Raw genomic sequence first — 12,557 nt, forward strand, 5'->3', positions numbered from 1 at the left:
CACCGCTTCAGGAAAGCATTTCCGACCCCACATTGCTATATGATTTCGAGTTGTCAGGATGTACCCTACCCCTCTTAGAAGTTCTGAAACGTTTAACTGAAACACCCTGTATATAATTAAATGTCAATCCGGTTGTAATGTATGCTACATCGGGAGCACTAACGCAAAATACAGCACCACAAAAACTTCCAATACACATGCTTATTACCATCATAATAGCGTCAGAACTAATCAAGCCAGCACCGAACTTACACAACATGTACACTCTCACAACCACAATCCCCTAATTGATTCAGCCATTGCAATTATTAAATTAAGATCTAGTTACAAAATCTTCTGACACGAGGCACTTGTCATAGAATGGTGTCGCCATAACATTAAATTTTTAATGTTCTAAACACGGAACTGCCAACCAACCTTTCACTGGTCTGGAACCTTACGCACGTAAGGTTCCCACATCTCGAAATGCATTATGGGAACATAGGAATTCTTTAAATACTGTACATAATTCCTTTTCTCCTATCATTGCCAACCGAAGACATTTTACACGGAAGTCGCTCGTTGTGACTATTGGCTTCACCTTGTTCTCATATTAATATTTTATAAATGGCAACCAGGGATGAGGTAGTGCACTTCTTCTTCTTTGAGTAAATTTTAATTACAGGTTTTAACAATTTTGTATTTATTTATTTTAACTTATTTTAAACTTCATTTCCACTTCAATACCATGTAACTAAGCAGATCAATTGAGGTGAGTAGTCAATTAAGCTCATATTGCTATTTTCATTATTAAGTTGATTACATAACGGTACATTAAGAAGCTCTATAAATCATCTAAGTGATTTACCCGAGTTAATGGAACTCAGGAAGACATTACACCAGACAAAGAATGTAGAAATAGACAGTGTTAATGGAACAGATCCAACAGTGCTGAAGCGAAAAATATCCTCTCAAACATTCTATTATCATGGCCCAGGCAAAACTTTTCCATGAGCAGTTAGGCATAACAACACCCTGTGAATATACTTCAGGCTGGTGTGCAAAATTTAAGAAATGTAATGGTCCTTGTATCTTGGCAGCATGTGGTGAAAAAGCATCAGCTGATTATGATGCTGCAGAAGCATATTTGGATGAGTTTGCAAAATTAATTGATGATAACCAGTTTGCTGCAGAGCAGGTATATAATGCTGACATTATATATTGGAAGTATACTTCCTAGAAAAACTGTTGTTGCACCTGAGGAATCAGCACCCAGTGGGTTTAAAGACTCAAAAGGAAGGATAACAGTTTTAGGTTGTGCAAATGCTGCGAGGTCACATAAAATGAAACTGCTTGTTATTGGTAAAAGCAAAAATCCAAGAGCTTTCAAAGGAGTAAGTGTCTTTCCAATTATTTACAAGGCAAACAAATGAGCATGGATTACCAAACCACTCTTCCTTGATTGGTTTGAAAACCATTTTGTACCAGAGACTAAAGCACATTGTACGTTTGCAGGGCTTCCCGGTGACAGCAAGATAATGTTAATTCTTGATAATTGTGCGGCATATCCTGACACAGTTTCTTATCAAAGATAATGTGTTTGCTGTATTTCTGCTACTTAACTGTATGTCCTTGATCTAGCCAATGGATCAAGAGATACTGAGGTCATTCAAGGCAATCTATAAGAATGAATTTATGCATAGAATGCTGGTGTCTCCATAGTCAGGTGGGCAGGAGCAGCAGTGCGTAGCACACGCTTCTTGATTAGACCAGGGTTCCAGCCCGTGACCACCAAATATGGAAGATGCGGAGAGGTCAGAGAATGACCACAGCATATCCCCGGAGCAATATGGCCTTAGTTGCTAATGCTCCTAAAAACCAAATAACAAACAAACAATAACATAAGCATAGAATGCTCACAGAATGCAACAAGAGTGTTGGAATAAGACGATTTCAAAAAGATTTTAATAACAAGGATGCAATCTGGTTTGCTGCAAAAGCCTGGGACAGGGTTGATGAAGACACTTTAAAACATGGTTGACATAATTTATGGAAAGAATCAGTCTTTGATGATGATCATTAACAAGAACATGATTTCACTGGACTTAGGGTGTTAAGAGAGAAGAAAATTGCCAATGACTTGATGAATTTTGCTAAAGGTTTGTCATGTCCTGAAGCCCAGCTGTTGGATTATGATGCAGTAGAAGAGTGCCTCCATATTGAAGATGATGCTCCAGTTACCCTCAAAGTAACAGACATTGGAATCTTTGACATGAAAATGAAGATAACAAGAGTGAGGATGATGATACTGTTGAAGAAAAATCGGTATTGAAAGAATGATAAGCCTTACAGAAGAACTAATTCATGGAATGGAATGGAAGAGCTTTGCTACAGAGCATCACATAATTTCTCTTTATAAAATTCAAGAATTGCTTATAAAAGAAAGACCAAAATATCTAAAACAACTTAGTTTAAAGAATATATTTCAGAAACTGGCTTACAAGGTAAACTGTACAGGCACATGTACAGCATCTACGTCTGAATCCCAGCCTTCAACTTCAATAAATATTCATATTTTATTTTCAAACACAAGAAATGAAAAATTATAATTTTTCATTTCTTGTGTTTTTTTGTGCATTTTAGGCCTGGCTACCCAAATTCCAGAAAAACCCCCTATCCAGCAATCCTCAGGTTACTGGGTAGCTGGATAAATGATCCCACACCTGTATTCCATTCTAATGCAGTTTTGTGTAAACATTTTTCAAATTAGTATTCCTACATTTAAATTGTCTTTTAGTAAATTTGTTTTAAATAAAATGGTGCACTATAGCTATTGTAGCTGATGCACTGTTAAACCTAAAAACAACAAATAGCTTTAAATAAGTTTTCTATTTTACAGCTATAAATAGGGTTCAATTTTTTTTTGCTGGTATTGTTTTTCTTTTTAGAGTTGTCTGATTTGCTTTCAGATGAATGCATATGGTCACTCCCACATCCCAGTCAGTATATTTGCTCAACTTTAAAAAGTAAAAGGCACCAGGAAGGTGGAGCATATTGGTCTCGACCATGTGCGTTAATTCTTTATTATCACAAGTAAGCTCATTTAATCTTTTATTATTAAAAAAATCTTTCTTAACATATTTTTCCTGCATAACTGCATACCATGTTTTAAATAATTTTGAGTTGTTTGAAAGATATTTATGCATCCTAACAGATATTTATAAACTTCAGCATCTCATTACTCTATGGCCATCTGAAATTAGTACAGTGAAACTTCTAATCTCTCTCTCTCTCTATAGTAGACACCACTGGGGCAGAAGAAAGTGTCCGCTTTGCTGAGGTCAATGCACATGTAGTCAGTTTCATTAATTCAGAAAAATGAAATTCACTCTGTTTACTTAACAGACTTTTTATTGTCTATCATTATACATTTGTGTTTCAATTAACTTTAATAAATAATGCATAATTAATTGTTAGTATAGTGTTTCATTTTGATAATTTCATTTCCCTTGTGGATAACTAGATTGTTCATTAGTTTTAGTCCATATTCATCGTTTTTGCTCATATAGAATTCTTTTAATGTGTTTAGGTAACCTAATGCATCAACTTTTTTTTTTTTTTTTTTAATTTGGGATCACACTACTGTTCATCCTTTTCATCTTCCTCTTCTTCCGTAAGTTCTTCATTGTTCATAAATTCACTGACAGTCTCCTTTACTTCAGTGTTTATGCATTCCACCACTACATTAGAGTCTACAGACATATTCATCAGCATTCAGTGAAGAATTTCCTTGTGTCCATAGCAAGCCATTAAGCAAAGATGCATCAGCTGCATCTGCAAAGTCACCATCACACTGACTAATACTCAAATTATATCCTGCTTTGTGGAAACAGTTTCTAATTGTAGAGAAGCTCACTGCATTCCATATTGCCTTAATCCAGATTATTAGTACATCTATGAGAAGCGTATGTAGAGTTGGGAGGAAAAAAAACAACATTTCAACATTTTCAGGTTAATGTGTGGGTGAGATGTGGCATTATCAAGGAATAAAATAACTTTTCTATTCCAGCAAATCATCCTTTTATCCAATAGGATCAGCTGTTCTGTCATTATCTCCCATATTGTTTGATTTCCAATGTAGATTGAGTTTGCTTAAATCCAAATCTTTTAAAATGCCATGGTTTCATAGATTTGCCTATAACAAGAGATATTTCACGAGTGTCCATCATGCTTGTACAGAAAAGTACAGTTAAATGCCCATTGCCATTTTATCTCCAGCATGTTTCCTCTCTAAGGCATATTGTTTTATTCAGAACTGTGTGAAAAAAAAGACCCGCTTCATTAGCATTTAGTATGTTTTCTGCTTTGTATGCAACAATGCTGATGGCATCCTTTTTTTCCACTCAGCAATTGTTTCCAAATTAACATCAGTAGTCAGTAGTGCCAATTTCTAAATGGGAATGTTTTGACTGCATACCCAACTAAACCATTCAGATGGTAGTTTATTCACCAAAGCACCTCTGCCATGATAAAATGCATGGTACTGCTTTCCATTTTCCCACCACTGTTTTAACAAATTTTCTTGATTTTTGCTTTTTTATTGACTTAAATTGACATATTAATTTATTTTCTAGAGTTGCTTTATATTCCTAGTAAAAATACTTTAGTTTAATTTGAACTTAGATAGAGATTTTGTAGGTTATTACTTAGTATCAGTAAGGGTATCTAATCCACGTGTTGGACAAGTTTTGCAGCTCCCGCGAACGCTAATTTTTTAATTATATTTAGCTGGTTTATTGACTTAATTGTTAGATTAAATTATTTTCTATAAGGAGCTTATAGTCAGGCTCCGTGGTTTATTTTGAATTTAGATAGCACGATTTTGAAAGTAATTAATACCTTGTGTCCGTAGATTTATCGTTTGTAACTTGCCGCAATTGTTATGCGATACAATGTGTACCTCGAATTAGATAAAAATTCATATAACGACCTAGTTTTTACAAACGGTACGTTATAAATTAATACATATAACTTGACAGGAGATAAAAAATTCATATAACGTAACTTGGAGATAATATTCGATACTGAAATACATATATATAGTGTTATAACTGCATTGGGATATAAGTTTAGGATTATATTTTATATTGGAATTTTATTTGAAATTGAGTAGAAATCATGACTCAAAGCAAAAGGCTCAAACTAATGGGAGTGCTGTGGCTCAGGGGAGAACTGAGGGGGCGGCCTTTTGAAATACACTGCTTGTTTGATTTTTGTGCAGCAATCAGGAATGGGACATGACATTGCCAAGGGGAATGTCTTTGAGTGTGCGTGATGTAAGGAGTGTGAGGAAATCAGGCACCAACTCAGCGTGTTATGGGCCTATATGAGGCTTGAAGGACAGAGTGGATGCCCTCAAATGCGCTGGTCCCAAAGGAACTAGTTGTTGTCGGTGACTCTATTGTCAGGGAAGCAGGAAACATAATGTGCAAAAAAGGATAAGTGGAACAGGACGCATGCATCACGTCTCATGGTGGAACCTTCAAGCATCTGTTGTAACATCACGAAATGCATCCATCTCATACTCCATTGTTAATATTATGTCAATAAATGTTTGCCACTAATTACTGTCTTGTGTCATTTCTGCTTCTTGTGACTCTGCTACTACTTTCCCGTGAAGTTTCCAATTATGGGTTCCTATGCGATTCACATTCCTTTAGATGTTACCTACCTCCAATAAACGTTTGTACCAATATTTTTGAGACACCCTGTATAGTGGGATAATCTTGGAAGCTACTAGACTTTTCGTACCAACTAAGAAATATTGTTCAAGATTTAGGCCTAAATGGATGTCAGGCGAACTAATTAGACATGTGGCAGAGAAGAAAAATGCATGGGATACATATAATTTAACAGGTGACACAGAAGCCTATGATAGATATAAGCTGGTCTGTAACCATGTCACAACGGAGGTTATGCAGGCAAAGGCAGATTACAAGAAATCTTTGGCAGAGGATGCAAAGAAAAACAGCTAAGAGTTCTCTACTTATGTAAACTCTAGAAGGAAAGTGATGAATCAGATTGGTCCACTGGATATTGATGGTTCAACTGTTGATGATTCTGCTCAGGTGGCTAACAAACTAAATGAATATTTTGCATCTACATTCACACATGAGGAGTTATTCAGGGAGGGGAATGCCAGAGGTGTATTAAACTCTGGCAGTAAGCTAGATAATTTTTTAATAACTGAGAGTAAAGTGGAGGAGAAATTGTTGAAGATAAACATAAGAAAGGCACCTGGGATGGATGGAATCTATTCAGTTATATTAAAGGAGGCAGCAAAGGAAGTAAGCAAACCCTTAGCCATAATTATGACAGCTTCCTTGGACTCAGGGAAGGTACCCATGGACTGGAAATGTGACCCCAATCCACAAAGGAGGATCAAAGGGAGACGCAGGTAATTACAGACCTGTTACTTTAACTTCTGTTCCAGGGAAATTAATGGAGGCACTGGTTAAAGAAGCATTGCAAGACCATCTAGACAAGACTTCAGTTATAGTTTGGACACACCATGGGTTTGTTAAGGGGAAGTCTTGTCTGACCAATTTGATTGGATACTATGATGTAGTCACAAAGGAACTGGATGCAAAGAATAATTTTGATATCATATATTTGGATATTAGAAAGGCTTTTGATACTGTTGCACATGGAAGACTGCTGCACATATGGGAGCAGTGTGGCAGTTTAGGCAAATTGCTGCTATAGATAAAGGGATAGTTGAGTGGGAGAAGACAGAGAGTGGTAATCGATGGACACTGCTCTTCCTGGACTAATGTTATTAGTGGAGTCCCCACTAATAACATTAGTCCAGGATTCAGTGTTGGGTCCATTGTTGTTTTCTGTATTCATTAATGATATTGATGATGGTATATCAGGCTTAATGTCCAAGTGTGCAGACGATACAAAGGTCGGCAGGGTTGTTAATGACATTAATGACAGTACGCTGCTGCAACAGGATCTAGAAAATTTGAGTAGATGGGCTGAGAGGTGGCAACTGAAGTTTAACATTGACAAATGTAAAGTACTGCATATGGGAAGCAGTAATCCCAGAGTAACGTATCAACTGTGGGGTACAGCACTGACAGAGGTAGCGAGTGAAAAGGACCTGGGGATAATTGTGCATGCAGATATGAAGTTTTCTGAGCAGTGCAGATGGTCTGCAAGAGTAGCTCATGGTGTCTTGTCAATGTTTTATGGGAATTTTTCTAGCAGGGTTCAGGAGGTGATTATCCCCTTGTATAAGGCAATGGTCCGGCCACATCTTGAGTACTCAATACAGGTCTGGAGGCCTCATTTTAAGAAGGATGTAGAGCTGTTGGAACCAGTACAGAGAAGGGCAACAAGATTAGTGAATAGAACAAAGCGGTTGCTCTTATGAAGAAAGGCTTAAGTTTTGCAAATTACAGTGTCTGGAGGCTAGGCACCTGCAAGATGATCTGATTGAGGTGTATAAAGTCTTGAATGGTTTGAGCATGCTGAATGCTGATGAGATTCTTCCTCTTGCTCAGAATAATCGACTGAGAGGACATAAATTCAAATTGAGGAAAGACAGTTGTAGGATAGATGTGCAGAAGTTTGTCTTTAATCAGCAGGTGTTTGATTGCTGGAATAAACTTCCATCTGTCATTGTAGAAGTTGATAACTTAAACAGATTCAAGGCAGAACTAGACAAACATGTGGAGCGGGTGGATGAGTGAAATGAGAAGGGGGGAGTGTTTTTTTTTTTTTTTTTTTTTTGTTAATGCTGTATAAGCTTGCTTTCTTGCATCATGTGCCCTTGCTAATGCTAATGTGCACGCTAGTGGAACTGCTTCAGCTAGTCAAAGTGAAGTTCGTAAATTCTATATCAAAAGTGTCAAGCTTATTAACAACATATTCTGCAATCTACTCCATAAGTAATCAGTGGCTATCAGAAGTCTAATTAGTGTCACTGTTACTGTAGTGACCTTGATGTTCACTTGACTTTGTGGCTAAAGGCCGTATGGAAACGTGTATGTGTGTGTCACTAGCAATGAACATGTTCATTTGAAATGTTACGCTTGAAAAAATCAGTCTCCTCATCCGTGTACTAGTGTCTGCTTTGGAGAGGATGCTTAACATGTAATTTCACATAATTATGGCTAGGGCCCAAGCCTGAGTGTCCACAACAACAGACATCTGTTAAAGGAAGTTTAACTGTAGTAGAAATATTTGAATTCCCAACCACTACTTCCCAAATTTAGACCAATGCCCCGATCTCTGAACAGCCAGAAGTGATTGAAACAGCCTGATCTCTGAATGTTTAAAGTTTATTTTTATTTTTTTTATTATTATTTTCACTATTGATACTATGAATTAACCAAAATACATTTTAAAAAATACAAGATTATATTTTGATAAATAGTAGAGTGAACAAAAATAAACATGATAAAACATGTAATGCTTGTAACTGAGCCCTTTACTTTTTCAGCATAGGTCACTTGTCGTGGTGTTGTTGATGCACAAGTGATGTGCTGACTCTCTTATTACTTTGGAAAGGTATGCTCTTTTTATTTTCCTCTAATTGAGTCTAACTTTTCATTTTCGATTACCATTGCCATTAGAATTTTCTCCATCTTGGACTGGATACAGAGGTAATCCAATTTTTATGCTTCCCTATAAATTCCTCTAGTTCAATTCTCAGAGCATATATTTCATCTAAGGGGCCTCGCCTTGGTAGTTCATCTGGTACTGTGGTAGTAGTGTTACATTTTCTTCTGTGATGTCTTCGTCCTCAGTATTTGAACCTGAGGAAACAATGTCAGCCTCTTTCATCTTGGTAAGGGTTACAGAAATTGGGTATAAGACTACGACAACTAAACATACCTTACACAAAGCTTAAAGAAGTTAGGTGAATTAGATAAATTAATATTTATTCAGATTTATCTGTAAGCCAAAGCAACCTGACTAGTTCAAAAGCCCATATGTGAACCCTTAACTTCTGCATTAAGCTTAGATTGCTTTGCTTAGTGAGACTTGCATGATCGGGCTGTCATACCCAAATTGTTGGCACATGAAATAAAATCTAGGTTTAGTAACATGAGGTGCCAAAAGAGAAAGGAAGAGCCAAAAGAGTACTGCCTTGTGTAGTGCTTGCTAAAGTCAAATATCATGCACCAGATAGATCACTCGAAAATGACTAGTTTAATGACTCCAAAGCTGTTTGGAAATTTGCTCATATCCAGCCAGTTCCTAAAAAGGATGAAAAATCCCTCCCATCCAATTATCATCCCATTGCAGTTACTTCTACTCTTTCTAAAGTAATGGAGAAATCAATTAACTGCCAACCCTTAAACTACCTAGAAACCTTCCATCTGATCAATGATTGCCAGTATGGATTCCGTCAGTGTCATTCCACTGGTGATATTCTGGCTTATGTTACCCATTTATGGACAAATTCAATGGAAAAGTTCGGTGAAACACAAGCAGTTACTCTTGACATCTCAAAGACTTTCGGTCATGTTTGGCATAAATGTCTTCTAAACAAGCTTCCATCCTATGGTTTGCCAACTGTTTTTTGTAATTGGTTATCCAGTTTTCTCTCTGATCGCTCACTGAAGGTGATGGTAGATGGTTCTCTGTCTTCTAACTTCTCCGCTAATGCTGGTGTCCCCCAATGTTCAATTCTTTCCCCCCCATTTGGAAATCCTATCCTTAGTTTTTGCTAATGATAGCACATTGCATTCCACTTTTCATTTTGAGAAAGCTTGCCCTGCTCAATCAGCTTCAACTTCTTGAATATCAGCTACCAATTCCTTAAATGCCAATCTCCAGGTAATTCTCCAGTGGGGCAAAGACAACGTAGTTGATTTCAATCCTTCTAAAACTCAGTCTTGTCTTATATCTCACAAAAAGGATTCTTCTGCTCCTATGCTTATCTTTGGTGATACTCCGATTTCTAGGAAAGTTGATATATCTCTTTTGGGGATTACCCCGACTTCTAATCTCTCTTGGCACAAGCACATTACAAATATTGCTTCCTTTGCATATAAAAAACTTGGTTTTTTTTTCTTTCGCTCTCGGTGTTACTTTTCTTCCAAACAGCTGTTCACTCTGTACAAATCGCAAATCCATCCTATCATGGAATATTGTTCCCACATCTTGGGCGGTGCCCCCAAAACCCCTCTCAGGTTTCTAGATTCCATTCAAAAGAGGACAGTTAAGTTAATTAAAGACTCATCTCTAACAGAGTCTCTCCACTTGCTGTCTCATAGATGTACTGTTTCTGCCGCATGCCTTTTCTATAGATACTTCCATGGGCACTGTTCTTCTGAATTGGCTTCTATAATTCCTGCTGTCTCCATAGCCAGGTGGGAAGGAGCAGCAGTGCGTAGTACACGCTTCTTGATTAGACCGGGGTTCGAGCCCGTCACCACCAAATACGAAAGATGCGGAAAGGTCAGGGAATGACCACCGCATATCCCGGAGCAACATGGCCTTAGTTGCTAATGCTCCTAAAAAAAAACCAAAATAACAAATAACAAATAATTCCTGCTTTGTCTTTCAAAACAGTCCGAACACGTGCCACCACCAGCCAACATCCATTTACTGTCAAACTTCAAACCCACAGAACCAACTTTTCATCTTCCTTATTTATTCATTCTACTGCCGTTTTCTGGAACAACCTTCCTTCATATGTATTCCTGAAAATTAGTCTACAGAAGTTCAAGTGTAATGTCAACAAATATCTTCTTAACCTCCAACCCAAGCACAGTACTAAGTACTGTAGGTTCTAATACCTCTCGTGTTTGGAGTTTTCATTAAAAAAAAAAAAAAAAGCTGCAAAGTTGGGGGGGGGGATATAAACAGAATTGAAAGTGAATGCAACATGAAAAAAAGATTGCATTCAAATTCACACTTATGTGGATTTGAATGCAATCCTCCTGAATCTTCCTGATGAGTTGCTGAAGACAGGTTAGGATAGATCACCTTTCAATTACATAATGAATGCTATTCACCCGGCTAGCAAAAAATTGATTTGAAAGAGGCTTCAACAGAAATCTTTCCAATGCTTTTTACTGTGGTAGCAGATAGAAATCAGGTGGAAGTCTAACACTACAAGAGCTCCCTGTTCAGGACTAGGATTATGTTCATAGGTTTTCCAAATTTAGGAACAATATGAGGGGAGACAAGAATCTTTTTATACAACATCCGCAAAATTTAGAAAAGGGAGTGGGAGGAACAGTCAAACTACTGAAGGGACATCTGGCAGGTTTTTTTTGTAATAATTCTCTTAAAATTTTCTTTTAACAAGCAACAACTGGTGAATGGATCCATGGAAATTTCAACTAAATATTGTCAAAGGTTAGATGTAGGAGTAGAAGCATTCTGTAATTGCAAAATATGCCTTACCCATTAAGAATCTTAAAAAAAGCACATGAATCTAAGGAACTTTCTGAAAAAATCATCTTTCTAACTTTCTCCTGTATCTTTACAAAGGTTTCAATTGCAATGTTTTTCATCTCAGCAATGCGTGCAATGACAACTTCCATGATTTAAACAGTGAATGTGTAGCACTGAAAGAAAGCCAGTGTGTTAACCAATCAGTTGCTTTCTCGATGGGGGGGGGGTTGATGAGATAATTCTGTGGAAAAAATTGACATAGGAACATTACACACACATATTTAGATGATATTACTGTTTGAATGTGAAACTTATTTGTGTGTTGGAGTATCATCAACTTGATCAAACACACCCAATTCATTAATGACAACACTGCTTCAGAAGAAGCATGCTTTTTAATTTGAAATCCCCAACAGCTTACACATTGAGACATTGAATCTTATTGCACGGTCCTCAGCTGCCCTAAAAACATCTGTAACATGGGTGAGAGACAACATACTGCAGATTAAATAAATCTTAAAAAATATTTGGACAGAAACTGCTAACCTTCATATTTTTAAATACAACCCTATTTAATTCAGCAGAGACAATTGAATAACTAAAAATAAACTTCTCTACACAACTTGTAATTATGGGAGAAAGCAAGAAACATACAGGCAGTTCTCACTTTACGAGTTCCTGGGTTTACGAGTTTTTTTTTTTTTTTTTTTGAAGTATCAAGTATCAACAAAATCGAAAATATGAACATTAATTGCAAAAAATGAATGTTAAACATTCATAAATACCGCATTTCAAACCACTCGCGTAGCTATACAATACAGTGTACCCCGCTTTACGATATTAATCTGTTGCCATCATATCGTGAAAATATTGTAATGTGAATAACACATTGTTTTTTGGTAATTCATTCCACAACCTTGGAAGTTCAAATTTTCGCTATATAACTCCCTAAAAGGTCATTTTTATAGTGTAAATTGTATTAGTTACCAATTCAAATCATTAAACGCACTACACTTTCATCATTATCATATGTTATAAGAACCAATTATGAACAGTTTTGTGATATTTTTCTAAAGCACATTTCTGGAAGTCACAACCATAAAACAATAAAAACAATTTGCACTTTCCAGTTTATTGGGCTTTTCTGTTGCTGCAAG

The 12,557-nt window shown here is 36.7% G+C and overlaps 1 protein-coding gene across 3 annotated transcripts in view; it reads left to right on the forward strand.

The window, feature by feature from the left end:
* LOC150085858 (uncharacterized) overlaps positions 1-12,557 on the forward strand; it is a 154,204-nt gene that overhangs the window by 122,369 nt on the left and 19,278 nt on the right. For 2 of the 3 annotated variants that reach the window (XM_090373540.1, XM_090373541.1), the window contains exon 5: positions 2,928-3,072. In XM_090373540.1, coding sequence (XP_090229666.1) covers positions 2,928-3,072 — 145 coding nt within the window. The remainder of the gene's footprint in view (positions 1-2,927; positions 3,073-12,557) is intronic. The other variant, XM_090373542.1, reaches the window with a different exon arrangement.

This window comes from Mastigoproctus giganteus, chromosome 5 (assembly GCF_048544385.1).
Source record: "Mastigoproctus giganteus isolate SK-2022 chromosome 5, ASM4854438v1, whole genome shotgun sequence".
Taxonomy (NCBI): domain Eukaryota; kingdom Metazoa; phylum Arthropoda; class Arachnida; order Uropygi; family Thelyphonidae; genus Mastigoproctus; species Mastigoproctus giganteus.